Genomic DNA, 25,985 nt, shown 5'->3' with positions numbered 1-25,985 from the left:
AATTTAATGACAACTATGACAACGCGAACTGAGCGCGTTTGATAGATTACATAATTGGCGGACACTTTTGGTGGCCGCGAGTATACTGTCTCGGAACCCGAGACTATACTGTCTCGGAATTCCCCAACTAGTCCCCATCGACAAGTTACTCGCCTGCGCTTTCTTACTATCACATCGTCATCTGTTTTACTGGCTACCATGGACCCGAAATACAAGGATAAGAGTGAGTGGTGCTTGTCGTCCTTCTTCGTCACAAGTGCTAAACGTTTCCCACAGAGATCATCGAGCTGACCGAGGAGGAGGTCAAGTCCCTCGCGTTTCTAGGCCCCAGTGAGTCGTTTCGTCATTACATACGTGTATCTTTTACTTAATATTATCCGTCCACCATGTAGATGTCGTCCGGGGCGTCCGAACCTTTGTCGATGCAGCGAGGGCCGATCCCGGAGGCCTGGGCTGTAAGTCGCTCTGTCGTCTTGTTCTATGCGCGTTTCATACTCACGTCTTTTCGTGTTTTCAGCCATTACCTGCTCGAGTCTAGATTCCATGAACCGCAAGTACGCCGCCCCGGCTGCCCCACAAGATGCCCCCGTCTCTCCTACCGTTAGCGACGCGGATACTCTCTTCTCGCAGCTGAGCAACGACCCAAGTGCCTTGACCATCGTCGCCCCCGACCTGGTCTCCAAGTTTGAGTCTAATTTCTGGTACCACGGCATCTCTGGCGACCCTCCTAACCTTCTTTGGCGTTCGGACCTCGAGAACAACCCCTTCCGCCACCCCACCCCTGGAGATCGTTTCTTTAAGATCTTGACCAAGACGGCCCACGGCGTGTACGGTACACCGCTGAACGAAGTCTGGGATGACGTTGTTGCTCCCAAAATCGTCACGTCCATGAAGAACCATGGCATCAAATACTCCGCGCTCAAGCCGGCTCGCTTTTCAACCCACGAGGAGGGCGAGGACGAGGAGGACGAAACGTTTGGTCCCGTTGTTGTGTGGATCGCCGTGTGGCCCGGTACCACCAAGGCCGAGGCTGTTCGCGACGCCACCCCAGACATTCTCAGCATCCTCGCAGACGCCAATATCCACGATGTTGTTGTCGAGTGGTATGAGGGATCGGTCAAACTGCTGTGACGAATGCGTTCCCTTTATGGTAACGCCCCTGTCTTTCCTTTCTTTTTACCTTCTTTGTCTTCCCCCCTATTAGCTTTACCTTTGTCCCGACTCCCCACTTTCATGGACACTCGTATTTACCGTTGTTATATATCGAGGCCTTTGACCTCTCAGTAGTAGTACTTAAAGCTGAACTTGTCATTTACGATACTCTAGTCAATTCCACATAGTGTCGAGCCTTCTATCGCTCTGTGTGATCTCCGACTCTTCTCTCTCTCTCTCTCGCGTGTGCCAAGCCCTCTCGCCTGACGCCTCACAGCCACAGTCGACCCGCTTGTCACAACTGCTCGTCGGCCCGCTTCTGATGAGGGTTGAAGACCCCACCCACCCCAGCGTCGGTCTCAACCACCCCTTCAATACTGGTCTTGGCATCCCCGTCGCCAGGCTTTCCGACGACGCTCAGGGCACCCTCACACTCCTGTTCAAAGAGATGAAGGACAAGAGCGGCCAACCTAGCGACAGGATCTTGGCGCTCACCAACAAGCACGTCGTTTCTCTCGACACCACCACCGATTACGAGTTTAATGAGACTGACCCTCAGCATATCGTCGTGTGTGGCGACCGCCTTCTTAATCGTACCGTCGGAGATATCGAAGACGCTATCATAAAAGACATGCGCGACGCCGAGAAGCTCAGCAAGGAGTTGAAGAGCTTGGACGATCAGGACACCATGGCCATAGACCGCAAGGCGACCGCATTGAAGCAGAAGAACGAGGACATCACTATTCGGCAGACGCTCGTCGACACAATCCAAGCCGGCTGGAAGGATGTAGAGAACCGCAAGCTTGGCCTTGTCGACTGGGCCCCGGCAATATCTGTCACAGTCGACGACCGTCATTATACTCGCGATATTGCAACAATATCGGTAGATAAGGAGAAACTCGTGAACTTCAAGAGCAACATAGTCGATCTCGGTGCGTTCTGTTCCATTTCCCCCTCCTTGCACTTTATTCCAATCTCGTTTACTAACGCGCCACTCTTCAGGAAATGAGTTTGACGCCACTCAGCTTGAAGACCGCTTTTGGCCCTTGGATTCTGTTCGCAAAGGCAGGACCATCCCATCGAACCTGCAGCTTCCCATCAACAGCATTCTTCCCCGCCGCCTCGTTCTCAATCCTGACACGGAGGACAAGAACGGCGAGCCCCTCTATATCGTGGGCAAGTATGGCAACACAACGAAGCTTACCCTCGGTCGTTACTCGGGCATGGACGCCTACACCTGCAGCGAACTCGGACAAGAGTCCAGGGAGGTCGCCATCTACAACTACAACAAGAAATCCGGCGACTTCTCCAACCACGGCGACTCAGGCTCCCTTATCTTCACGGGCGACGGCCAGGGACTCGCAATCTTGCACTCGGGCATGCCTCGCGGCATGCATAACCACGTCACCTATGCTACGCCGCTCTGGTGGGTTTTCAAGCAGATCCTGGTCCAGTACCCCTCAGCCGAGTTCTACGGCATCACCTACTCCCTTGACTGAGCGCAAGCAAATCCAAGCTCTCCGTCCTCGTCGTCCCTGTTGAGAGGTGTCGAAACGTTGGTGTCTTCGGGTGAAGACAGTAAGACAACTCAACCTAATTCAATAGAACCTTACTAGTTTACAGTTGTGATACAATGATGAATGGTTGTAGTTGTAATCGAGACTCGAGAGTCTCACTGAGCGTAGTATCACGAAGCGAAGTAGATGCTGAGGTAATCGGTTTCTATTCTCAAACTCAAATCCGTAGCGCCGTACGGTGTTCTTACTCAAGGGCAAGTCAAGTTTGAAGTTAGAAAGAGGTGATCGTCCTTTCGTCGAAGGGCGATCTATTATATTATTATGGTTTCTGTCTAGAGTGATACGGAACTCACTACGATGTTCTCATACTTTCCGAGCGCTTCCAGAGGGCGCTGGGAAAGTCAAGATGTTGGAGTAGCGGCGGGAAGCTTGTGCGGCGCAATAGTATTTGAGAACAGTAATCCCTTTACTTATTAAACTTACCCTCCAATTTCGTTTGTACGTGTTTGGTCGTCTATCTCATGGCGAGGGTACCACCTGGCAAGGTTCCCTTGCCATTCCTGTCTCTTATATATACAGATTTTTCTTATTGTTATCATGAACAATACACTCCATTTTGTCACCATGATTTTGCTGGTCTTCCTTCGACGAGTTGTGTCGTGATTAGACGGTCACACTAACCACTGCGCCAAAAAGGCGCCCATGTCCAGCTTAGGTGGACAGGCAGACCGTGGTATATAAGCACCATTCTATGTCATGATTTCGCCTGTTCATGACAAGTTGGTCTTATCAAGGCGTAACGATGGACTGCCTTTAATCGACGGTCCTATCGAACATCACCAGGATACCGTATTTCAAACAATAGGCTGCTTTCCTATAAATACAGTAGGCCTGGCTCCTCGAAGGAGCATCTGCAGATACCCGCCTACTTCCTCCTACCAAAGGACTTATTCTGGACAATGAAAACCCAGTTCCTTTTGCTATTCCTGTCTCATACTTTAATTACCTTTCTCATGTACACCTTGATGCTTGCACCATTCGGCCTTTCATACTACATACGTCTGTCTCAACTCGTCGACTCACGCCATCCATCTTCAGATCCACATTTTCAAATCTCCCTGATCCCTGATTTAAAACCTCACAAAGAAGTCCGTTGGAGCGAGCCTCTTGCAATCGTATTCCCGATTTAACCACACCTGATACTGTTGTGAAGATCTGTACATTGTCGTACTCCCGAGCCAATCCTCACATGCGTACAAACTTCATGCTTGCGACCTGGAGCCGGAGCGAAGCGAGGCATGTCTTGTTCTGAGTATACTTGTGACTACATTCAAACAGTTGGACTTGCTAACGCCGCATTATTGTCAAACAGGCGAGACCAAGCAGTGATTCACTATCAGGAGGCAACACGGCTACATCGACAGTGGCTATAACGCACTGCATATTACAATATTAAAGTTTCGTAGTGCTTCCTATTCACATCCCGTCACAGGGTCGGCGAATCCCATCGGATTGCCAGATTTTCGTTGTTAAAAGACATAGACGAGTCCATGTGCATTGTCGTAACAGAACCCTTCTCTCCTCGTTCCATCAAGTCTGAATTTCGATAGGCGTCCTCCCGTAGACTCAGACTGATAATGCTTGCCTCGGTGGTTGGATGACGGAATTGGATTTGGTGTCTGGACCAACGAGTTCCAGTGGTTGACGAACATCCGTCTGAAACTGACGAGTCGGTGTTCATGATGAGAATGTTGAAGGTGATACCCTGGTGAGTTGGAGAGAGTGTGAAAATTCAGACGTAGAGGGGACGCGCTACTAGATACACTTACAATTATTTGGACGATCTTCATTCAAAAGAAAGGACCAAGTTCGCCGGTTAGTCAGTAATATCCTGTTCGGAGCGCTATAGCGAGACTCACTGCGTTTAGCATGACGACCTGAGCCGGATGATTTGCCACGAACAGGACGAAGAACACGACGACTGATGTGGTGTACAAGAGACCGGATTGGATGAAAACTATCAGTATCCTGCCCAAGGGCGTCGGATGATCGACTTTGAATAGACTGAGGGATGCGTTTCTCGATGTTTTCTGATAGACTGTCCATATCCTGTAGGCAATAAGGCCTGCATTCGTTCGGATTTATAAGACTATGGTGAGAAGGAAGGGGCCCTTGCCAAAGTGAACGTACCGGTGGTGAGGACGTTCATGATCAATGTCAAGCTCAGTAGTGTCACGCCAATATTAAAGAGTTGTCCGACGATCCACGCGGTTGGGCAGTTTCGAGCGATTGCTTGGCCGCATATGGTCATGATACCACAGACTGACAGTTTGTTAAGTTTTTTGAAGCATGCCACGAAGTCTGCACGTACCTATAAATGCTAGCCACATAGTTGTCGGGAAGATTGCTATTCTCCAATTGCTGTTGTATACAACCCATAGTCTGTAGAGCTGGTTCCACATCAGACTACCCCTCGTGACTCACGAAAACGAGATCTGAACCGACTAACCAGAATGGCGTCTCCAACGATAGTCTGTCCCAAATAACACGACGGCCTCAATACATTCGTTATCTCTTGAGTAGCTTTGATCTTAGCCAGCTGCTCTGGCGCCAAGTCTCCTGCTGTTGATTCAACCGTCTGGAGGCCAAACCGAACTGTTAACACCACTTCCATCGTTGCGAAGACGAACATGAATCCAGCGGCCCCGGGCATTTTGAGTTTAGGCCGTAGTTCCTGTTTGGGCCGGAACCATCCTCGACCTTCTTTGGCGCTCCTTGACCAGAGGAGGGTCTTTAAACAATGAACGAACGTGATTAGGTAGATCCCTGCAGAACGCCGATGAGGCGGTTTAACTGGGAAGGTTAACAGATTGAAGTGACGAACTGCAGATGAGTTAAACGAGTTTGCGTTAACACGGTTACGGAGCAGGGAGTCAAAGAGGGTACACTCACCCATACAGTAGCCCCTCTACGAAGAGTGTGGTCACTTGCGTCGCGTCAAGCGGGGTGAACACACCAAAAATCGAGGGCATCGCTGGCCTCCAGAGGTCCAGGAAAGTAAGGAAGGAAGGGAAGGAGCATAGCAACCATACAGTGAACCACAATAATAACCCCAGGCCGCCCATATCGTACATCTTTCTCCACATATGACAAGAAGCCAGTGCCAATCGCTGGCACTGCCCTTGATAATTTCGGAGAATCGTGTCCACTCTGGCCTACTCTGGCCCCCTGACACCTTCAAACAATGCATTCTCGGTGATCGATGGCACTGGAAAGCCACATCAAAGGGATGTTACTGCATATCTTACTACCATCATCAAGAAACTGTCGATGAAGGAGTGAAATGTCATGATGATACTCAACTAGGACTTCTAAGCGCTGGTAGTCTGATGGACGACTTGAATTGGACAGATGGTATCAGGGCATAGCTACTCGAGCGTCTATCTGACTTATAAGGGAATTGCAATCTGCACGTTCTCCGTAGGTAATAGGCGAGAGTCGCGATGCAATTTCTGCGCAGTTTCACGGCTTTTCGAAGGGAATCAGACATCAAGTTTGGCCCTTCCACGCTGCTCAGGGGTCGCCATCAATCCATCAATGACCGTGTCTCCTTTTCGGTAGGCACGAAGTTCAAGCCTGGTCGGCGGCAATTTCCAAGTTCTCTCTGACCGCGACCACCATGTTCATCTGGATTCAACAAGCAATCGCGAAATACGGACAGGACATTATCATTAAGATCCTGGCGGCTGGTCCTGTTCCCAAACATGTAGCCTTCGTTATGGACGGCAACCGTCGATACGCCAGGAAACACCAAAAAGAAATACCACAGGGACATTCGGAGGGATTCGTCGCGCTGAAGCGGGTACGTGGCAGACGAAGTCGTTCAGTTGTTTTTCGCGGTTTCTAATGGTTTAATTCAGGTCTTGGAAGTGTGCTTATACCTGGGTGTCAGCTGTGTCACCGTTTATGCCTTTGCTATCGACAATTTTAAACGGTCTCCAGAAGAAGTCGATGCTTTGATGCATTTGGCTGAGACTAAGCTTGTGGAATTGTGTGAACATGGGTGAGTAATTGAATCTGTTGGTTGCGGTTCCTTAGCTGAGAATACCGAAAGGGACCTGCTAGACAAGTATGGTGTACGGTTGAATGTGCTTGGTAGGAAGGAGCTCTTGCCGGAGCCCGTGAGGGCAGCTATCGCCAAAGCTGAGGACATGACGCGCAATAACAAACGGTATATGTTGATTCTTGGCTCAGGTTCTATCTCTGACAACAGTCACCCAGTGCTATTCTGAATGTCTGCATGCCCTACGGTTCTCGAGACGAAATTACCACCGCCGTGCAGTCGTCCGTGCAGAATGCGATGGAAGGGGATTGGTGAGCACCAGTTCAAGGTAGTGAAGGCGTTGCTAATTAATTTGCGTCAGCGTCGTCACTGAAGAAGACATAGAATCCAACCTGATGACTACACTCGGAAATAGTCCTCCTTTGGACATCCTCATTCGAACGAGCGGGGTGAAGCGGTTGAGCGATTTTCTGTTGTGGCAGGTACGCCAACCTGCGATATCATTCATCCCACGTAGTCTGATTCTGTTACAGTGCTGTGAAGACACCCAGATTCATTTCACGGATACCTTCTGGCCCGACTTTGCCCTCACCGATTTCATCCCTATCCTTCTCGACTACCAGCGTAAAGTTTGGAGCAAACCGTCCAACGCCGGCCCTTGAAGTTTGAAGCTAGACTCCGCCTCTATTGCTCTTCTAGAACCTACGGGCTTCTCGGATTGCACAAGCATCCTCCACGACTTCGAATAACCTTCAAACTCCGCCACCTTCTGGAACATGGTCAACACGCGCACACACAACCTTCTCCCGTTCCCCCATCTCTCCTTGTCGATATCCAGCGACAGCATGGCCTCTGCCATACCGCTGGACCACGGCCGTCCCTCCCAGGACCAAGGCGTTCAAAAACCTGCCGTGAATCACAGGCTGCAGCGAAAATCGACACTGGCACCTATCCACCTTCTTCCACCAGAACTGCTCGCGATTATCATGCGCGTTGTTCTCCATCACTACAGGACAGCGTGGCCCAATGAGAGGCGCACCAATCTGTTCCAGCTTCGCTCCGTTTGCCGCCATTGGAAGGAAACAGGCGACTCCAACTCGGACTTTTGGCGATCCCTCAAGATCAACATCAATTTTTGGGACAGGTGCGAAACCTCGGCGGATGGAGTGGCAGACTTTGGGGAGAAGGTGACCTGGTGGTTCTCACACGCGGGGAGTGAGCAAGGGTTGGAGCTGATCATAACGAGGAAGCACTACCGCAACGTCTTGAAGCTCGCCGATGTTGTTGCATTCCTTTCGCAGTCCGACTTTAATTGGAAAACGCTCGCCTTCCCTGGTGCTATTTTGTTCGGTATCTCGGAGAACATCGACACAGTATTGAACGACAAGGACGTCTGGAATACCGTGAAGAACCTATCGCTGAACCTGCCCCTTGTCAACGAACAGCAACTCCGCCGGATGACCACCACGTTCCCATCGCTTGAAACCCTCTCCATGAAGAGTCAGGTGCTTCGATTTGACAGCGACACGATTCCCTTCAATCATCCCACGCTTACTTCGCTGGAGTTGACTGCAATTTCCGGTTCCTTCGAAGGATTCGCCACGTATATCTCAGAACTTCAGGCTCTCGAGGAGCTCATTTTGTCCTCCTGCAGCAAACTTTCCACGTTTGGCGATAACCAAATCACGCCGATCACCCATCGTTCCCTCAAACGATTGGTTCTCGATCGACTAAAGTCGGCAGAAACCCTCCTCGACGCCCTGACACTTCCTTCTCTCCAACTCCTCCATCTGGCCTCCTTTACCTCCGAACCCGAAGACCCCGCCCACCTCGAAGCCTTCCTTATGAGATCGAGCCCGCAAGGGTTGACGCTCTCGTTGGAAAGGGTCAACTGGCCGCTCTCCGACTTCGTCCTTCCCACCTACCCAATCGACCGACTCCACATGCAAGAGGTTTACCCGCGCGCTCTTTCCGAGCCTTTCACACTCCCGGCAAGCCTGCGCACCATTGTGTGCGCGTTGTTGTCAGATGAACCCTTTGTCGAGTGGGCGAGGAAACTTGCGTCCAGGGCGTTGGTTGGTCCTGAAAGGGTTGCCATGTACATCCCGAATCCGTGGGGTCCCGAGGAAGGGCTGGTGGAGGGGCGAAGAATTTTGGCGGAGGTACGGTTGGATGTGCAGTATGTGGGACTTGTAGAACTGGACATGATGTTGTGTTTCCAGTCATTGGGAAGTTATAGGACTACTGGCTTAGGCTATGTATAGCCAGGGCGATGACAATTGCCATCATCTTTTGCTCGAGAGGAGGTTCGTTCGATAGCCCGCCGCCGGAAGGGTATAACCAGCACACTGGTACGACCCACAAGGGTGTATCAGGACCAGCCCATCGACATTATCAAGTAACTTCCTTTTACTCGTCGCCGTAATGCTCATATCGCAAAGGTTTGATTATCGGATGTGTGGCAACGGCAGGTTCCAATTGCACATGTTTCAGTAGGGTATAGCCATCTTATATGGTATACCTGACGGTGCAAAAAGCCCATGTTGATGGCTTGACCTGACCAGCTGACAGAATGTACTCCCCATGTATAATGGGTCACCTGGCAGGTCACCTGACCCAACTCCCAAGGTATATCAGAGGCATTTAGTTTGCCTTGGAGTATGGGTCAGCTGGCTGCTCAGCTGACCCATGTCTTCAGGACAGCCTTTCTACCGGCAGTCTGTCAGTCGGGGTGTCCAGTACGGGGTGGTCCGGCAGTCTGGTAAAGTTGAATAGAAAGACGCTAAACCTAGGGGTAGCATGTATTGGTGGGCCATATAGGTTGTTATTTCTAGTCTACTCACTGGGTACACCTGTCATAGCGTTTAGCTAGGTTGACAGCCCCGGGCAGCAAAACACGTTGGAAACATTGTTAAACTATGTCTGGACGGCCAGACTCACAGACGCTGCCACTCTGCTGGACTTCTGGTGACGCCGTACATTCCAACTCAGTGGTATTTTGTTCCCTTGAGTATGGCTGGTGACTCCACTGACCCATCCACCATTCTCCCTATAGTTGGTGACCGGTTCTCCTCTGTTGCCCTTTATGCCACCACTCTCCCATTGAGTATGGATGGGGATGGTCACCTGTTCTCCTTTATCTTCTAAACACTGTACTAGCATCTACTCACATCTTATTTCTTTCACATTACAAGTGCAGGTACTATGACATACATTGGCTATACCACATGCTTGTGACATTGATAGGCATTTCAGACCCTGCAATACTTGTCCTGTATGCTGACAAGGTCACACACCAGAAAACAAAAGTAATTTAATTCGAAAATCCCTGCTCAAAATACCAGGCTCCACACATAATTGAACCCACAGGCTCTTCATCAAAGTGACTACGGACATCACGTGCGGCAAACCCAGTCACGACTTGGCGGTACTGGAAACCGCGCACAAAAGAGCCCGGAGCCTATAAGGCCCCGGAACCCCTATCTCGTCTTTTCCTAGCCCAGCTGTTGCCCCAGTCCAAAACGGCCATTTCAGCAATATCAATATCCGCATATGCGCGATATTTGTGTCACGCATTCCGGAATGGGTTGAGCACTCCGCGGCTGGTCGAAGAAGTTCTGTGTCAAACATGGCCGAGATGCTGAGAGTTACCGAAAAGGAAGGTCCGCTCGATAAACCCCATTCTAGGGTTAGCCCCTCTCCCCATCACCTGCCCTCCACAACGTGCTCGGCTTGCTCTACACTCTCACTGACCGCCCTACACGTCACCCAGCCCTTGTACCCACCCTCAGTACCGACCTTCGACATGAGCACTGAAACCGACCGTTTTGTGGAACTCGCCACAGCGTCTCGGCGCCTCATCCGGGAAATATACGCTAGCAGAGATAGAAGTCCGCGGGAGTCTCTGCTGATCCTCCTGGAGCAGTCGGTGAGTTCTGTTTCATCGCCCATTGACTCCTACTTACAGCAGTAGAAAATCGTAAAGGATCTTCGCAAGTCACTGGGGCTCGATGCGAAGACTCTCGATCTTCCCATCAAGCTCCTATTTTCCGAGATCTCGAAGAACCACCGGACTTACCTGGATAAAGACGTCAAGACCAAGCCCCACATCACGCTCAACACGGAGTTCCTATCCCGGCTCCCACCTGTACCACCCGACTTCCAACAACCCGGCACCGCCGCGGGAGCAACGAAAGGGATGACGTTGGCGAAAGCCACGTTGGACGCGACCGGTACGGGGTCCACAGGGCAGGGAGGGGAGGGGAAAGGGAAGGGACGCCATCTGAACGATGGAAAGGGTGTGGGTGACGGGTCAGGAGGAGAGGGTGGTGAGGGGGAAGGGGAAGGTGACCGGGGGAGGCATGGAGGTGGAGGAGATATGTCTATGGACGAGGGCGAAGACGTTTGGTTTCGGGACGGAGATGAGGGCGATGGAGGAAGGGAAGGGGATGGTGACGAGTTAGGCGGCGAAGGATGCGAGGCGGAGGGAGACGAGGGCGAGCACGAGGACGAGGGCGAGGATGGAGGGCGAGGGGAAGAGTCTGGCCAGGGGGGAGGGCCGTCGCGTAAGCGCGACAACACCCACATGAGCCCTCAGGCAAAGCGAACGAAGAAGAAAAAGGTCAACTTCGGTGAGTCCGCAACCAGGCCGTCACCTCCCCCTGAGAAGGTTCGCGATAACCCTACTGGGGGTGCGACGAGACGAACGACCAGAAGCCAATCCGCGAAGGGTGGTTCGAAGGGCGGGGTTAAAGGTGGTATGAAGGGTGGTGTGAAGGGTGCGAAGGGTGGTGGTGGGAAGACCGCGGAAGGTTCGAAGGGGCCTGCTGTTGAACCCGAGGGAGAGGGAGAGATCGATAAGACCCAGTGTTCGCCGCCGGAACCAGGGAAAGGATTCGATGTCGCGGACCCTCAGTGCGGTCTCTGCATCCTCGCGGAGCAGCGCTTTTGCTGGCGCCCACCTGTGGGGTCCTGCCACCGGTGTCGACTGAAAAAGCAGAAGTGCACCTTCTCGAAGACGACGAATCCCAAGGCACCTCCTCCCCGCGCAACATCTTCCGCGGCTGCGTCGAGTTCGGGCAGCGTTCTGCTACCCTCGGGGCAATCTCAATGGGCTCTCTATAGTCTACCTAGCGGTCTTCCCGCGGGGACCGTTGTTGGTACGTGAAAAAATACAAATATTTTCAATTTGCTTGTAAACTGATCCTCGCACTATAGACTCGTCCACCTTTGCCCGACACCAGGACATCGCCCTCATTTCCAGCGCCACACAAGATCTACAAGCTGACGTCTACAGCATGAGGGGTCAACTCCACAATCAGGCTGATGACGTGGCAGAGAAGATGGGCAATATCACCGTACGGCTGGGGGACGTAGAGGAGGAATACGAAAAGATGCATGCAGATGTCGTGAAGGTTACAGTGGAGATGGAGGACATCCGCGCGCAGTTCGATGAGCTTTGTGGACAGGTGCCAAACAATGCAGTAGACTTGGTGAAGGTCGTCGACGATATCACAGCCATGGGGAAACGAATCGGGGAACAGGAGAAACGGTTTGGCGTTTTCAAACAGCGGTTTGGAGAACGACTAACCTCCGCTGTCAAGTCAGCAGTTGTTGACGAGGTCGACAAGAAGGCAGCCGCGCTGGGGGATAGTCAGGATGGGAAGTGGATTCCGCGGTTCGAATCAGTCGATAACACACTCGGTCAAATCGACAATCGTCTCCGCAAACTCGAAGACAGCGCCAAGGTGGAGGAGCTATTGGGTCAGGTTATTTCGAGGGAGGTCGACAGCCGTTTTGAAGAGTCTGAGAGGAAGCTAGAGGGGTCGTTCAAGAAAGCCCTCCAGCTGGAGACCCAACGCCTTGCCGAAAGTCAAGTCAATCCCGCGGATTTGGCGAAGGAAGTTTCCCAATCACTCGAACGACACTGGCCAACCCTTCTGACGCCCATCCTATCGACCACCCTTACCACCCATCTCCGAGAGCGTATTGGCGAAGTGGATGCGAACATTGCGAGGGTAGGAGAGGAACTCGGGGGAAGGCTCAGGTCGATGGTGCAGGAGGAGATTTCACGGTACAGTCAAGATATAATCCAAGAGGCTGTAACTACGACCATGAGGAATCTGACCGTCGAGGTGCCGACTTCGAACGATGGTCGTCACCACTACCCGCCCTACCCGACGTTCATTGATCCCGATCTCTTTGAGCAGGCCTACGAGCCTCTCGTTCTCCCTCCACCTTTACCCGCCAACGGAAGCACCTCGATTTCGACGTTTCATCTTCAAGACCCCAGCGGTATCTTTCAGGCCGGACTTCAGGAATCTGTCTTGACAGCTGTCCCCGAGGGTGTATCGTCGGTTAGGGCAAGACCACGGACCCCTAGCGTCCATTCAGAGGAGGAAGGTGTAGGACAAGGGTCGGGTTGATTGGAGAAATGATTTCGTAGATATAGGTAGGTAAGTACAGTTATTGACATCTCCAATGAATGATTTCGTAGATATAGGTAGGTAAGTACAGTTATTGACATCTCCAATGATATATATATATTTTACTATTTTCTATTCTTCTGGCGTGAATCCTTCAAATCGAAAATGTCTCCCTGTTTCTTCTTACCTACCGGCCGAGGCTGTGCTCGTGGCCTGGATGAGGAGGCTGTGGCATTTGCCTTGGTCTGACCGCCGGAGCGGGTCTGGACTTTGGATGATTTCGCCATCGCTCTCGTGGTCAATCCCACTGATGTCGTCGGCATGTTCCTCCGGCGGCCCATTGGTTTGGGACCTTGGACAGTATCCTGTGGGTTGCCGCGGGCGCTCTCAGGTCCCTTGCTGGCGGTGTCCTCGGGTTCGTCGTTGGCGGTGTCCTCGGGTTCGTCGTTGGCGGCGTCCTCGGGTTCGTCGTTGGCGGCGTCCTCGGGTTCGTCGTTGGCGGCGTCCTCGGGTTCGTCGTTCGCGGTGTCCCTAGGGTCGTCTTCAGAGGTGTCTAGGGCTTCGTCGGGGTTATCTGTGTCGGCGCGGCCAACCCCGACATCGTCGCCGTCTGGTTCAACCTTGCTGCGGATGGCGCTGGTGCTCGCCCTACCCTTTGCTTCCAACCTTTCCCTGGAACGTTTGTTCCCTCCGCGACCATCGTGCCCTTCGCCATCACGATCTCCACTACCATCGCCATCCTGCTCATTCCTCGAATCGTCATCGCTATCAACTCCTTTGCGTTTGTCCCCTCCATTGGCGTTATCGTTAGCCATCGCGGACTTCTCCTTCTTCCTTTTCTGCTTCTTCTTCTTCCTAGGGGGAGAATCCCCCACATCCATGACGGCGTTACCGATTCGCTTCAGGGGTGATTCCATCCAATCAGGTCTTTCGACTGGAGGTGCCACAGCCTTTCCCTTCCCCTTGTTGGCTCTCGCCTCTGCTGGAATAGCCTTTCCCTTATCCCCTCCCCGCTTCCTCCTTGCACCATTGTCCCTCTCTTCCACCTCCACCGGGGTATCGTCCTCGATCACGGCTCGGGGAACCCTAGGAATCCAAGTACCTTCCTTCTTGGGATCTTCGTAGTGGGAAAAAGAGAAGACTGGGTCCGCTCCGTCTAGCTGCCGGTTATACCAGAACGCAAGGATCCCCTTGATGACATCATATTTCATGATCGAAGGATCCTTCAAGTCCGACGTGAAGCGTTCTGGCCAAAAGGATTCATCCACAAACCGTCGAAGGTGGGAGAATAACCTGGTCCATGAGATGTCCTTTTTCAAGCCACCAGTTGCGACACCTGTGCGGAAAATCAGTAACCAGCCACTCGGTAAAGTATGGAAGGCGACTCACTGTAGCTATCAAAGACATAGGCACGGAAGACTTTGGTGATCCACTTCCGGTGGCTGGTCTCCGCAGGTGGGCACTCCGCGATATTGGGTAGGATTGGTTCTCCATAACTGTTCTTCTCTAGGTCTACTCGCGCGAGGTCCTTTGTTGCCTTCGTTGGAGCCGCGGGTGGTGGAGTCTCGCTGGAAGAGGAATACGCCGGTCGCATCCACTTATCGAAGAGCTTCTCGAATCCCATTTTCTCGTACTCCTCGTGGAAGGCCACATCCAATCGGCAATGTTCACCCAATCGATCATTGAAATCGATCACCTGCTTCACCAAGGAACCGGTCTTGTCACGGAAGATGATCATCCCCCATAGTCGAACGTTGCTCTGGCGGTACAGGTCCTCTGTGAATTGAAGTAATCGGTCCGCAGCGCCTTCGGCAGTACTGGAAAATTCCATATTAGGCTTGCCACGGATATCGACAGCGACCGAGGGCACTTACTGAAGTTGTATCTCCGGTGGAGGTGCGACATTATCCCATTCCACTGCCTCCCTCCGGTAGGCTGCCTTTTGCTCATCTGGTAAGTTCCCCCATAGCTCCGTAACTGCCTGCTGATGGAATCCGATATGCTGGTCCCCTTGAAAATTTGCCGCTTCCATCAACTCTCGCTTTCGCTCTGCAATTGCCTTCCATTCCCTGTGAGCAAAGACCTCCCGACCGCTGCGCGCCTTCGTCCCCGTCTTTGCGACCCTTCCGCGTGGCCTACAGTTTGCTTTGAACCAGGAAGCAATGGCATCCTCGATCGAAGCCTTTGTCGACGAGCCCATGGTCTCCCCAGAGACTTCCTCCAGCATTCCTGCAATACGACGGCGTTTCTTCCTGATGAATTGAGCGGTGGACCGGGTCGCTTTAGCAGTATACCACTCTGACTGACATTTCGAAAGATAGTCGATGTGATTAGGGGCGAGTTTGAACTTTACTTTCCGGGATTTCTGTCGAGCCATTGTCGATATGAGAGATGGATAGATATGGGGACTTCAGTGCTATTCGAGAACCGTGCTGTCGGCAGCTATTAAGTATGTATTTCATTCTCAGTCTTAAATCGACCACACATAAATTCATTCTCAGTCTTCTGCGTTACTGGGAAATATCTTACCCGAGGCCCTTGATCCAACTCATCATGGGGCGATCTAGAAAACCGGTCTGTGAAGACGATATAGTACCAGCTCGGGTCACTGTGAAGCAGACATCTAGGGGCTATGTTGTGCAATCCAGACCCGTGTATAGGACTCCACGCAGGAAGGGTGCCCGAAGGCTCTCTGTGAAAGGATCGAGCTCGGGTCCCCCGCGCAAGAAGGTGAAGCTTCCTCGGCTCTCCCCCCATGGGACAGGAGGCTCCAATCTGGTAGACCCAACCCTTGGGCAAAGGACGCCCCCACGTATCTCCCCACCCTCCTTTGCATCTTCAGGAAAGAAGAAAACTGCTGTGCGTACTTCATTCTACAGGGTTTACCATTTGCCCTGACCCACCTTGGCCTCTTAGTCCCAACACGACTTCATGGCTGATTGGATTCCTTACAAAGGACAATTCCTGAGTGCCCTTTTGGAACGAGAAAGGAAGAGTAACATGGTGTGTGTGGAATGTGGGGGCGGGGATTCCGTTTGGCGGTGCCTGGAGTGCTTTGGCTCTCGGGAGCTCTGCAGGGTGTGTATGAGGGAGAAGCACCGGGATCTTCCCTTGCATCGAGTGGAGAGGTGGGACGAAACACATTGGAACCCCGCGTGGCTGTGGCAGGTTGGCGTGGTGATATCACTTGGACACGGGGGGGAATCATGTCCATTTCCTCAAGGCTTCTTTCAGGAGGGCGATGATGTTGACGACGAAGACTACTGGACGGATGAAGACGACGACCTCGACGATAAGGAAGGCGAACCCGGGGAACCGAGGCCATGGTTGAACGAGGAAGATTTTTCATTCGGCGCCAAACCTCATGGAAGGCAGATTGTGGATGACCGTGTAGTGATCGTGATGCATACCAATGGGGTACATCATGTTCTTTTCCATGTATGCGGCTGCCCTGGACACTCATCGGAAACCCGCCAATTCCTGGACATGCGGTTGTACCCGGCGTCGGTAAAGACCGTCCGAACTGTGGCGACCTTCGAGCTGCTGGACGACTATCACATGAACCAGGTAGAGTGTCATAGCTCTACCTATCATTATTTCGCAAAGCTTCGGAGAGTCACCAACAAGGCGTTCCCTCAAACTGTCCCTGTAAGTGTTTCCCCATTCTTGGACTGATAGGAACTCAGCGGGAATGGTAGAACCGATATCGCGAGCTTGCGCGGATGGGGAGGCAGTGGATCCATTTGAAGAATCTGAAATGGTTTGGCTTTGGGCATGGGGACCAGGTCCCCGCGGATGGTGACCTCGCGCTTTTTTGCTCAGCATGTCCTCAGAAAGGGGTGAACGTCCCCGAGGAGGAATGGGATGAACTTCCCGACAGCCTCAAGCTTCGCAGCTTTGTCGCTGACGGGAATTTCTCTTGCGTTCATCAAAGGCAACGAGCGGCGAACAAGGACGTGTGGATCACCTCTGGGACCGGATTCATGACGGAGCGAACGGCCTATGCCGCACACATCAAATCAGCGACCGAGGACAAACAGGTTTGGGTTTTGGTCCCCCGTAATGCTCGGTTTATCCCAATGACTATTCATGTTTCAGACGTCAACATGTCACGAGCATCGCGCCATTGCTGACAAGTGGAAAGCGTTGAAGGGATGTGATGTTACGGGTATTGGAGCGATTGCTTGCATGAGGCATGGTTGCTTTGTGCCGGGGGCGATGGTTGATTTTCAAAAGGGTGAACGGTTCGTGTATTCCAACCTCCGCTGATTTGTAGAAGGTATAGTGACGGTGGATCAGTCAGATCAACATGGATTATGCCTGGTTGAAAGCTTTGAAAATGGCTCGCCTGGATGGGGTCCGTTGGGTCCTCCTTGTCTACGACATCAACTGCCAGTATTGCATTAATTTCTTGACTCGTATCAAGCAGTACCGGAAACCTGACCTTCAGCTCCCGCCGGGGTTGGTGATCGTGAATGCTATTGGGCTTTGGCACGTTCATGGCCATCGACCTGAATGCTACGCGAGGTTCGCCCCGTCATTTGTTTCTGGCGCCGGAACGAAGAGTGGGGAAATTTTGGAGCCGTTATGGGTCCCCATGAACAAGCTTGCAGGTCCGACTAGGACCATGTCGAGTTCCCATCGAGCAGAGACTCTCGACGCTGGAGCCTCGGATAGCAACTGGAAGAAGATGACCGGCATTGGTGAGTTATCGGGTTATCCATGCCTGTGATATAAAAGATGACACCGTTTGGAGTATCCTCCATTTGCAGAGATCTACCCAAGGCCAAGGAGCAAGCAGAGGAGGCGTTGGAAAGGTATACCGCAATCTCCTCGGCAGTTACGAAGACTCAGATGGCTCAATGGGGGGCCGAACTCGACGATGCTAAAGCTAAACGACTGAAGGACTTCAAGGCGATGGATATATTGAATTCCAAATTGGATAAGGGTATTCCTTCCCCTTCTCCCAATGCATACATCTAAATCTCACATCTCTGTAGTTCCTAAACGCGCGGCAGTAGAAGCGGACTTGATGGATAAAGAGCGTGTGTCGGGGGAAGGGTTGGGCGTGACGAGTTGGATTTCATCTGGGATAGACATCCAGGAAAAACAGTACGTGTGCATTTGATGAACCTGAGTGCTTAGGTGCGACTTAGGGAAAAACAGAACCGAAGTTAAACGCCTGGTGCGAAAATTCAGAAATCATACAACCCCCAAGCAGAAACTGGAAATTGCGAGGCGCCGTCAAGACCTAACTACATCAATAGAGACCTTCCACAAGGATGCGGAAAGTCTCTTTCCAGGGATCGATCTGACTTCGTTTTCCTTGTCCACGAACACGGTCTCACTTTCCATAGAGGTCCCTGGTGGCGATGGTGAGGTAGACGCAGGGTCTGACGATGAAATGGATCGCGATCCGGACGCCAGCTCCGAATACCAGGACGAAGTATCTGACACAAACCCTGAAGAGGTCCCTATTCCCCTACCATCCGCGGTGCATGACTGGCCCAAATCTCTTTCCGCGGTGAGGAGAAAGGAACGGTCAATGCGCGTTGCTCAGGCTAACAGCAAACTGGAGTCGATTCGTGATACAATAGGTCGCCTATCGTACCTCTATCGGTCTCTGGTACGCGGTGCTAAAACGAAGAAGTCCAAGACGAGATCCTACGGCATCGTCAAGGGCTCTCGAGACGAACTCCGCCTCCATGTCAATCACTACGAGCAGGCTAGGTGGGCCCTTGGTCGTCTAGGCACCTCCTCGGACACCCTGCTGAAGTATCGTCCGATCCGCCCTGAGGATTTGAAGATCAGTACAGCGATCGCAGACCCTAATGCACGAGGGCAAAGTTCCACCCACCTATCATGGATCTGGGGCGTTCCAACTGGCAACCTTGCTGATAGGACGCTCTACTTGGATGAACGTAAGGTTTTCTGCTGCTTACCTCTGGCGTCACATCCCATTAACACTTTCCTAATCAGTATATCGTGTCAACTGGATGAGATCGCGCGAGAAATACCTTCGCCGGGAGGAGGAGTTTCAGTTTCTCCTCCGCGAAGCGGGATGGGTACCGCGCTTCTTTGATTTCAAAGCTTCAGAGTGGGATACAAGGCGAACTCAAGTGTCTGGGTCAGGTCATATGGCATATGCATCACGCCAAGCGGAGTTGTGGAGGAATCTCGGCAGATATGCACGAGAACGATTCACAACGAAGCTCAAGGACCTGGAAGAAGCCACCGAGCGCGCGATCGCCATGACCGTGGGTGGTGAGAGTCGAAGCGGTACTCCCGCATCAGCCACCGAATCTTCTGGGTCTTCTCAACGATGCTCTATGGGTCCGTCAAGTACCTCCGGATCCGACGGATTCAGCTCCTCTAGTGATTAGCCACGTCTTGACCATGTATCAATCACCGACAATGTCTAACCCTTTCCCTATCCCCAACATGAGCGAAACAGACGATATCAGAGTGGACCGCGGAGGTCTTATTACCCTCCACATGTCGCGCTGCCTCCACATCCTTCAAGCGCTAATGGTCGACGGTGAAAGGATTTCGAGGGAGGGGCACATGGGCACGTTCATCCGCTGTGTTGAATTTGAATTGGTGAGTTAAACCCGAGTTCAGCCAAACGCGGATTCGTTGACCCGCGGCTCATAGATTATTACATCGTGGCTAATCGCCTGCTACATCACCTCGTGGGGTTGGAAGGACTTGTGTCTACCACCCGCGTTTGGTCTTATCGTCCAAGCAACTGCGACGGGACTCTTGGAAGACGAGCTGGTGGTGGAGGCTCTCGCATACAACCTTGGTACCTCACTTCCCCCAACGCCCAGCGACCCACCGCGCGCATGGTGGGTTGACTTCCCCTCACGGCAGTCCGAAGCCCCGAAGTCTCAAGATGACATGGAAGACCTAGACCGACTTTACCCTGCCGATGTTCGCGCGGAGAAATACCGGCTTGTCCCACCACCCGCGGCAAATGACCCCAATTTTCCCCGCCCTCAAGAAATAGAACTTTTGGAAATAATCGAAGCAAAGGAGGAGGCACAACGGCTGCTATCTACAGCGGAGAATCAGCTTCAGCTGGGGAAGATAAGAATCAACGAATTGGACTTTCGTCTTCGCAGATTGTGCGAACTCACTGCGTAGATTACCAAATGTCTACTCCTCCTCTGCTCTGTGTCCCTTTTCTACTGTCACAACCGGAATGGGAATCATTGCTTGCGCATCTGGACCGTCGCACTGCACATTGTCTACACTGGCTAGCGCGGAACTTTCCCTTGAGCGACGCTCGAAAGGACGCCTTCGCCAACGGGCTAATACTTGAGTTCGTACGTCATCTACATGATCTGCTATTCGAATACTCACACCTGCGTACCAGAACACCCAACTTACCATCCTGCTCAATGCCATTGCTGCAGGATGCACACCTCCCTGCCCGGCTCTCCTGTCCGCATCGACCGGTTGGACTCCTTTAGCAGAGGACGTGAGGGACAGCATTACTTCCGCGGATAGCCTGCTCCTCACCGTCTTTCGCAACGGAATCCCCGATGGGTTGCTGGATTTCGACGTGGGTTATCGCTGGTGGGAGGGGCCGGTTCCCCCAATGACTGCTTCCCAAAGGTATTATTTGACCTTTAGGGCCTGGTGGAACGAGCAGCCAAACTCAATAACCCGCGGGTCGCTTCGACTCAAGACCACTGCCGAATTAAGGGCGGCGATCGACACATTGGTGGAAGAGCGGGACCAAGTGGATGAGGACATTGCGAAGGCACTTGTGAGGGTTGTTGGGCTGAGAATCCAACTCAAACGGTCTTAATAGATTAACTTTGTATTCACGGCCCCCAAAGGCAAATCAAAACAGATCGAAACGTCATGATATTCCACAACTCGAGCTTCTAAGCCGTTACAGGATCTCTATACCAGGAAAGTGGTGTTGGAACCCCATGGAAATGTGCAGCAGTCTTGGGTGGATGTGGGAAGTCTACACCCGCGGCCTCGAATAGCCGTTGCCGCCAGAAGTACGCGATGCAATAACGTTCACCGTCGACGTGTGGAACGCCGTGAGGTACAAGCTTGCCCATCAAAGCGACGACACAGCCCGGGTTGTAAACCCAGCTACGATTGAACGAGGGGGTCAAGAACCTTCCATTCGAGTAGTTTCCCCCTGTGACCACCATTTCCATCCCCTCCATCGGACCACTTGTATCGCGGTGGATGGGCGTTTCCCGGTTGACGATGAGAGAGGCAGAGCTGAAAGGGGAAAACCATATCTCGATGACCTGGGCAACGATGGCATGGTCTTTCGTCAGTTCCATGTTTCCATACAGCTCCGCCATAACCGCCATTCCTTTCTCGAAAAGGTCCAGATTGATTTGCGACAGTATTGCCCCCACGAGCGCCGATGCAAGGGTGATATTGCGTAGAAACGCTCGTCCTTCTCCGTTCACTGGTTTTACAGTCGCTGCAGGTCCAGGAAGCTGGTTCTGTCAGGAGGCCGTCACAATTTGCGCGGATACGAAATGGGGGAGGACATGCCTCATGACCGACAGCCCACCATGCTGGCGAAAAGGTCAGAACGCCCGGAATCATGGTACAGTTGCCCTTCCTGAACAGGTCCGGTGACTCCCTCCAATTCGCGGTGGGCCTTTCCTGATCGCCAGCGTGCTGTTTGCCCTTCCCTTTTGCTCTCTCCCTCTCCAAGCGGGCCTGGTCCGCGTTTCTCGCCTTCCTCTTCTTATCCAAGAGACCATCCTCGGTCGTACCCAACGTCCCAACGCTGGCATCGAGGATCTTCTGAGGAAACAGTCAGCCATCCGGTAGTCCGCAAAAGTGTAGGTTGAAGTACGTACCATCATCTCCGGTGAGACGCAGCTTGGAAGGTAACAAAACAGAATACGATCATCTGCATCGATGATCGTTGTAGGAAGAACCTCTGGCGTTGGGTCAATGCCTTGGAGGTCAACTCCGGGGGGGAATTCCTTCATCAGCGCCTCCTCGCGGATGATATTCCGGCCATCCTGGCGAGGAGTGAGTCGCGTGCTGTAGTCCTTCGCCGTCCAAGGAACACGATCTAGATAAATAGGGGGTGTACTATGAGTTGCAGCATTGCACGGAAGGGTATTCAAATATAACTTACATCGTCGTCGGTAAGCCTTCTCGATTACGTAGGCTGCTTGCCAAAGAGCAGCCCTCAGGATTGGATTGGCTGTGACCCCATCGTCGTCGTTGTGTTTGTAAGGCACACCCGTGCGGATACCTTGTATCATCCGCCCAAGCGCAGAAGACGCCTGGTAGACCAGGGAAAATGAAGGGAGAAGCTCATCGTCTCCTTCCAAAACTCTGGGAGGTGATGATGACATTGCCGCTTGACCGCCACAGGATAGAGCTGTAAGATCTACAAGTTCAGGTCAGGTTCTGTGGGTGCTATTCTCATGGCTGAAGAAAACTAGAGTACTTCCCGCGGAAGGTTCTCGCGCACCTAATTCTCGAGATGCAATCGTCACGCCGCGGAAGCTTTTGCACATGCGTGTTTGGTGAGATCCAATCGCGCACGCCGCGGAAGCTTTTCAAGTATGGGGTTGGTGAGATCGAATCGTAGTGAATCGGGGTTGGTGAGATCGAATCGTAGTGAATTGTACACGCCTACGCGGCGATGGAGCCATTCAAGCGCCGTCCACGTTTCCGCGCATGGGATATCTTCGCTTCGTGTGCGCGGACAATCCTCGGGCCCCTGTGACGCAAGGAAACATACCAGCTTAACACCCCGGCTCCTCCCCCATCTCTCTTCTCATTTCCTATCGTCGAAGCGTTCCCTATCGCGCTTACCATCACCTTCCATCGACGTCGAGACGATTCACACTGGTTGAGAATGACAAGGACCAACAGTATGTATTTTAACTTCTTAGGTGACCGTAACCTCACCTGCTTTAGCGCGCGGCCAGAAGCGAAGGCAACGCGTCATCTCAGGACAGCAGGGGAGGGACGAAGAAACCGTTCCTGAGGGTAGAGCGGCTACATCAGGTACGCACCTTTTGCTTTATTCGTCCTGGTTACTACAACGTTAGACGCTCACAACGGCTGGATAGGAAACAGCGATGACACTACCGCTAAGTCGTCGACTAAACACCTCGAAGATGCCCACGAGATTGATACCGCGGAGTTGGGTGCAGAGTATGATGTGGGTAGCAGTCCATTGAAGCGGGCTATAGGGTTCGCATCTGAGGATCTGGATGATGATGGCCCAGACGTCGACACCGCGGAGTTGGGGGCAGAGTACGACACAGGGAGCAGCCCATTGAAGGAGGCTGGAGGGTTGGCCTTGGAGGATGTGGGATATGATGGTGTGGGATACGATACTGCAGAGGCAGCAGCTGACTACGCTGTGGGCAGCTCCCAAGGTGTGGGTGGGGGAGCTCCCGCCGAGCACGGCTCCCCCACGCAGGACACAGCACATCTGGCTATGGACTACTTTGTTGATGAAGACTCCATGCAGGGGGTTCATTCAGTCAACATTGCTACCCAGGTATGTGTCATCACTTGCTACTATGTTTTCTTTGCTGATATCTTCCAGGCTGAGGATGTGCCACGTATGTCAAGTGAGGTAGACATTGATTTGGAGCACAAAGGGCTTCCAAATGGGGATGTCACATTGGTTGAGGTCCGTAAAAGGTGTAGGGAGGCATTGTTGCAGTGTTACTTGCAGGAGAAGTTGGCTATTCAGGGGCTGATGGATTGTAGACGTCGCCTTACAGACTACATTTCACTGCTGCAGGACGAGTTGGACAGCCGTGATAACTCTTAACTACCGTTCGAGGTTGAACATAAATAATAACAACTCCTATTGGCTTTCCCTATAGATGGTGTGCTGACCACCAATGTCATTTCACCGTTTCCTCCTCCAATGACATCAATGACATCTGTCTCTCCTCCTCGTCTCCTAAATCCCTCCCAGGTTTGCATCGTCTGTCCACGCCATTTCGTTCATCAATCGTCTCCCTCTGAACCCTGTAAATTTTCTCACCTTTATAAGCTCTTCATCGAACGCATAACACAACGGGAATAATCCTTTCAAACCGATAGCTAGATGGCGTGCAATTTCCGCTCAGGGATAATCTGGCCTGCATGCACTGCCCCCGTGGCTCGATATCCGCTAGAGACTGCCTCGAGGCGGCTAACCTTTGTTCAACCTGAGTGAGACCAACTCTATCGAGCATCGGACGTTGGGGCAATCCACCCGGGCGAGATTATCCCTCTGTGGAAATCGCACGCTCTTTAGCCGTTGGATTGAGGAACTCGTGTAACTACTGTCCTGAAGACATGGGTCAGCTGAGCAGCCAGCTGACCCATACTCCAAGGCACACCAAATCCCTTTGAAATACCTTGGAAGTTGGGTCAGGTGACCTGCCAGGTGACCCATTATACATGGGGAGTACATTCTGTCAGCTGGTCAGGTCAAGCCATCAACATGGGCTTTTTGCACCGTCAGGTATGCCATATAACATGGGTAAATGTACTGAAAGCACTGCCAATTGGACATTGAAGTTGACGGAAAGACAATTCCACACGCGTTTCCAGATGGTACTGTGGGCCGCTGGGGATTGAAAGGCCGACGCTCAGTTAAGGGAGAACTGGTCCCTCATGCGAAACACACCAACACATCACCGAAATCTGCTAGTTCTCGAACGACTCACCACGATGTACCTCCGACTGCCAAACCAATCTTTGGCAAATTTCTGTGGCGTGAAGTGGTCAGGCAGAGCGAGGGAGAGATCATCGATACGGCAATGAAGAGGGCGCAACACCTCGGCGAACACAAGAAAGACGTCGACCACCTTCCTCGCGTCAAATGCTGGGCCCAATTCGACGACTTTTCTACTGGCCATATCCGAAACTTCCTGAACATCCCTTCTGAAGGTGCTCGGGTCCCAACAGTACTTGCTGCCGAGTGGCTGGTTACCGTTAATATCGATGGCCTCGCGCCAGACGATTACTGTCGCGCCATATGGCAGCTCATCCGTTGCAAGTACTCATTACAATCCGAGGATTAATGCAGCTGAAGTATGTTTCTTTCATCCTCTAGGTCATTTCTTGCTATGGCAACTCGGAATCGCGCATGGCGATATCAGCATGTCGAACCTCATGCGGCGTCCGGAAACGGGCAACCAGGCAGTCCTAAACGGTTTTGATTTGGCGACAACCATGGACCCCGGAGATCTCTCCCCCAAGAAGGCGGGCTTCGAGCGCATGGGAACCAAACCTTTCATGGCACTCGAGCTATTGAGGAGTACAGAGGGACAAGTCAAGCGTCTCTGGTGCCTGGTGACCTACTGTTGCTGGCAACCGGATTGGCTCAAAGGCTCTCATTTTGACGTGTACCTTTCGAAGTGGGGCTGGGTGGGGCTCGCGCCCCACATCCTAGTGGACGTGGTCGACGACCATCCCACTCTACTCAACGACGTTCCTCCAGGAAAAGCGGCGGTATGGAAGTCGTTGCTGTCAACCTTTGATCAACTTCGAAGGGAGTATACGTTCAACTACGGCCGGACGAAGGCTCCTTTGGAGAAGCAACTGGAACTCTTGCGCATATTTGAGAAGTACTTTATTGACTATGAAGCTGAAGGGTCGACGCGCGATTGGCAGTGGTCTGAGTTTCGGGGTTCACCGTACATGGCCAATGTTGATTAGCGTAGTAGACTGACCGACTACACGCGCGTCTAATTTACTTCCTGCCTCTTTCAACTTTGTCTGAGAACACGGTGGGCGATCTGCTGCCCACTCCCGGGGAATACTCCGGCCTTTTCTAGGGAAAGTTTGCCTTGAAAATTCGGA

The 25,985-nt window shown here is 52.4% G+C and overlaps 11 protein-coding genes across 11 annotated transcripts; 8 read left to right on the top strand and 3 right to left on the bottom strand.

Moving 5' to 3' along the window:
- Positions 1 to 198: 198 nt before the first annotated feature.
- Positions 199 to 1,131, top strand: CC1G_08118 (hypothetical protein; the record flags this gene model as incomplete). Its single annotated transcript, XM_001836681.1, has 4 exons — positions 199 to 223; positions 277 to 330; positions 393 to 455; positions 518 to 1,131. The coding sequence occupies 4 exons, from the start codon at positions 199 to 201 to the stop codon at positions 1,129 to 1,131; spliced, it is 756 nt and encodes a 251-aa protein (XP_001836733.1).
- Positions 1,132 to 1,474: 343 nt separating this feature from the next.
- On the top strand, positions 1,475 to 2,651 carry CC1G_08117 (hypothetical protein; the record flags this gene model as incomplete). The annotated part of the gene is made up of 2 exons (XM_001836680.1): positions 1,475 to 2,084; positions 2,155 to 2,651. 2 exons carry the CDS (start codon positions 1,475 to 1,477, stop codon positions 2,649 to 2,651), a joined length of 1,107 nt encoding a protein of 368 aa, XP_001836732.1.
- A 1,504-nt stretch (positions 2,652 to 4,155) lies between these two features.
- Positions 4,156 to 5,382, bottom strand: CC1G_08116 (hypothetical protein; the record flags this gene model as incomplete). Its single annotated transcript, XM_001836679.1, has 6 exons — positions 4,156 to 4,434; positions 4,499 to 4,513; positions 4,589 to 4,794; positions 4,860 to 4,991; positions 5,041 to 5,119; positions 5,179 to 5,382. 6 exons carry the CDS (start codon positions 5,380 to 5,382, stop codon positions 4,156 to 4,158), a joined length of 915 nt encoding a protein of 304 aa, XP_001836731.1.
- A 966-nt stretch (positions 5,383 to 6,348) lies between these two features.
- On the top strand, positions 6,349 to 7,394 carry CC1G_08115 (dehydrodolichyl diphosphate synthetase; the record flags this gene model as incomplete). Its single annotated transcript, XM_001836678.1, has 6 exons — positions 6,349 to 6,531; positions 6,590 to 6,732; positions 6,784 to 6,900; positions 6,951 to 7,043; positions 7,094 to 7,214; positions 7,266 to 7,394. The coding sequence occupies 6 exons, from the start codon at positions 6,349 to 6,351 to the stop codon at positions 7,392 to 7,394; spliced, it is 786 nt and encodes a 261-aa protein (XP_001836730.1).
- Positions 7,395 to 7,508: 114 nt separating this feature from the next.
- Positions 7,509 to 8,996, top strand: CC1G_08114 (hypothetical protein; the record flags this gene model as incomplete). The annotated part of the gene is made up of 1 exon (XM_001836677.1): positions 7,509 to 8,996. The coding sequence occupies one exon, from the start codon at positions 7,509 to 7,511 to the stop codon at positions 8,994 to 8,996; it is 1,488 nt and encodes a 495-aa protein (XP_001836729.1).
- A 1,541-nt stretch (positions 8,997 to 10,537) lies between these two features.
- Positions 10,538 to 13,157, top strand: CC1G_08113 (hypothetical protein; the record flags this gene model as incomplete). Its single annotated transcript, XM_001836676.2, has 3 exons — positions 10,538 to 10,660; positions 10,706 to 11,891; positions 11,950 to 13,157. 3 exons carry the CDS (start codon positions 10,538 to 10,540, stop codon positions 13,155 to 13,157), a joined length of 2,517 nt encoding a protein of 838 aa, XP_001836728.2.
- Positions 13,158 to 13,282: 125 nt separating this feature from the next.
- Positions 13,283 to 15,534, bottom strand: CC1G_08112 (hypothetical protein; the record flags this gene model as incomplete). Its single annotated transcript, XM_001836675.1, has 3 exons — positions 13,283 to 14,493; positions 14,547 to 14,974; positions 15,032 to 15,534. 3 exons carry the CDS (start codon positions 15,532 to 15,534, stop codon positions 13,283 to 13,285), a joined length of 2,142 nt encoding a protein of 713 aa, XP_001836727.1.
- A 176-nt stretch (positions 15,535 to 15,710) lies between these two features.
- Positions 15,711 to 19,540, top strand: CC1G_14493 (hypothetical protein; the record flags this gene model as incomplete). Its single annotated transcript, XM_002911449.1, has 10 exons — positions 15,711 to 16,016; positions 16,074 to 16,160; positions 16,392 to 16,805; positions 16,856 to 17,197; positions 17,256 to 17,401; positions 17,457 to 17,860; positions 17,914 to 18,105; positions 18,158 to 18,269; positions 18,324 to 19,078; positions 19,137 to 19,540. The coding sequence occupies 10 exons, from the start codon at positions 15,711 to 15,713 to the stop codon at positions 19,538 to 19,540; spliced, it is 3,162 nt and encodes a 1,053-aa protein (XP_002911495.1).
- A 31-nt stretch (positions 19,541 to 19,571) lies between these two features.
- Positions 19,572 to 20,973, top strand: CC1G_14492 (hypothetical protein; the record flags this gene model as incomplete). Its single annotated transcript, XM_002911448.1, has 3 exons — positions 19,572 to 19,757; positions 19,812 to 20,090; positions 20,536 to 20,973. 3 exons carry the CDS (start codon positions 19,572 to 19,574, stop codon positions 20,971 to 20,973), a joined length of 903 nt encoding a protein of 300 aa, XP_002911494.1.
- Positions 20,974 to 21,052: 79 nt separating this feature from the next.
- On the bottom strand, positions 21,053 to 22,516 carry CC1G_08110 (hypothetical protein; the record flags this gene model as incomplete). The annotated part of the gene is made up of 4 exons (XM_001836673.2): positions 21,053 to 21,640; positions 21,705 to 21,950; positions 22,007 to 22,227; positions 22,294 to 22,516. The coding sequence occupies 4 exons, from the start codon at positions 22,514 to 22,516 to the stop codon at positions 21,053 to 21,055; spliced, it is 1,278 nt and encodes a 425-aa protein (XP_001836725.2).
- Positions 22,517 to 23,025: 509 nt separating this feature from the next.
- Positions 23,026 to 25,841, top strand: CC1G_14491 (other/FunK1 protein kinase; the record flags this gene model as incomplete). The annotated part of the gene is made up of 6 exons (XM_002911447.1): positions 23,026 to 23,041; positions 23,088 to 23,177; positions 23,243 to 23,679; positions 23,728 to 23,743; positions 24,732 to 25,172; positions 25,237 to 25,841. 6 exons carry the CDS (start codon positions 23,026 to 23,028, stop codon positions 25,839 to 25,841), a joined length of 1,605 nt encoding a protein of 534 aa, XP_002911493.1.
- Positions 25,842 to 25,985: the final 144 nt, after the last annotated feature.

Source organism: Coprinopsis cinerea (genome assembly GCF_000182895.1).
Source record: "Coprinopsis cinerea okayama7#130 chromosome 4 map unlocalized cont3.4, whole genome shotgun sequence".
Taxonomy (NCBI): domain Eukaryota; kingdom Fungi; phylum Basidiomycota; class Agaricomycetes; order Agaricales; family Psathyrellaceae; genus Coprinopsis; species Coprinopsis cinerea.
This window is presented reverse-complemented; position numbering and strand designations above follow the sequence as displayed.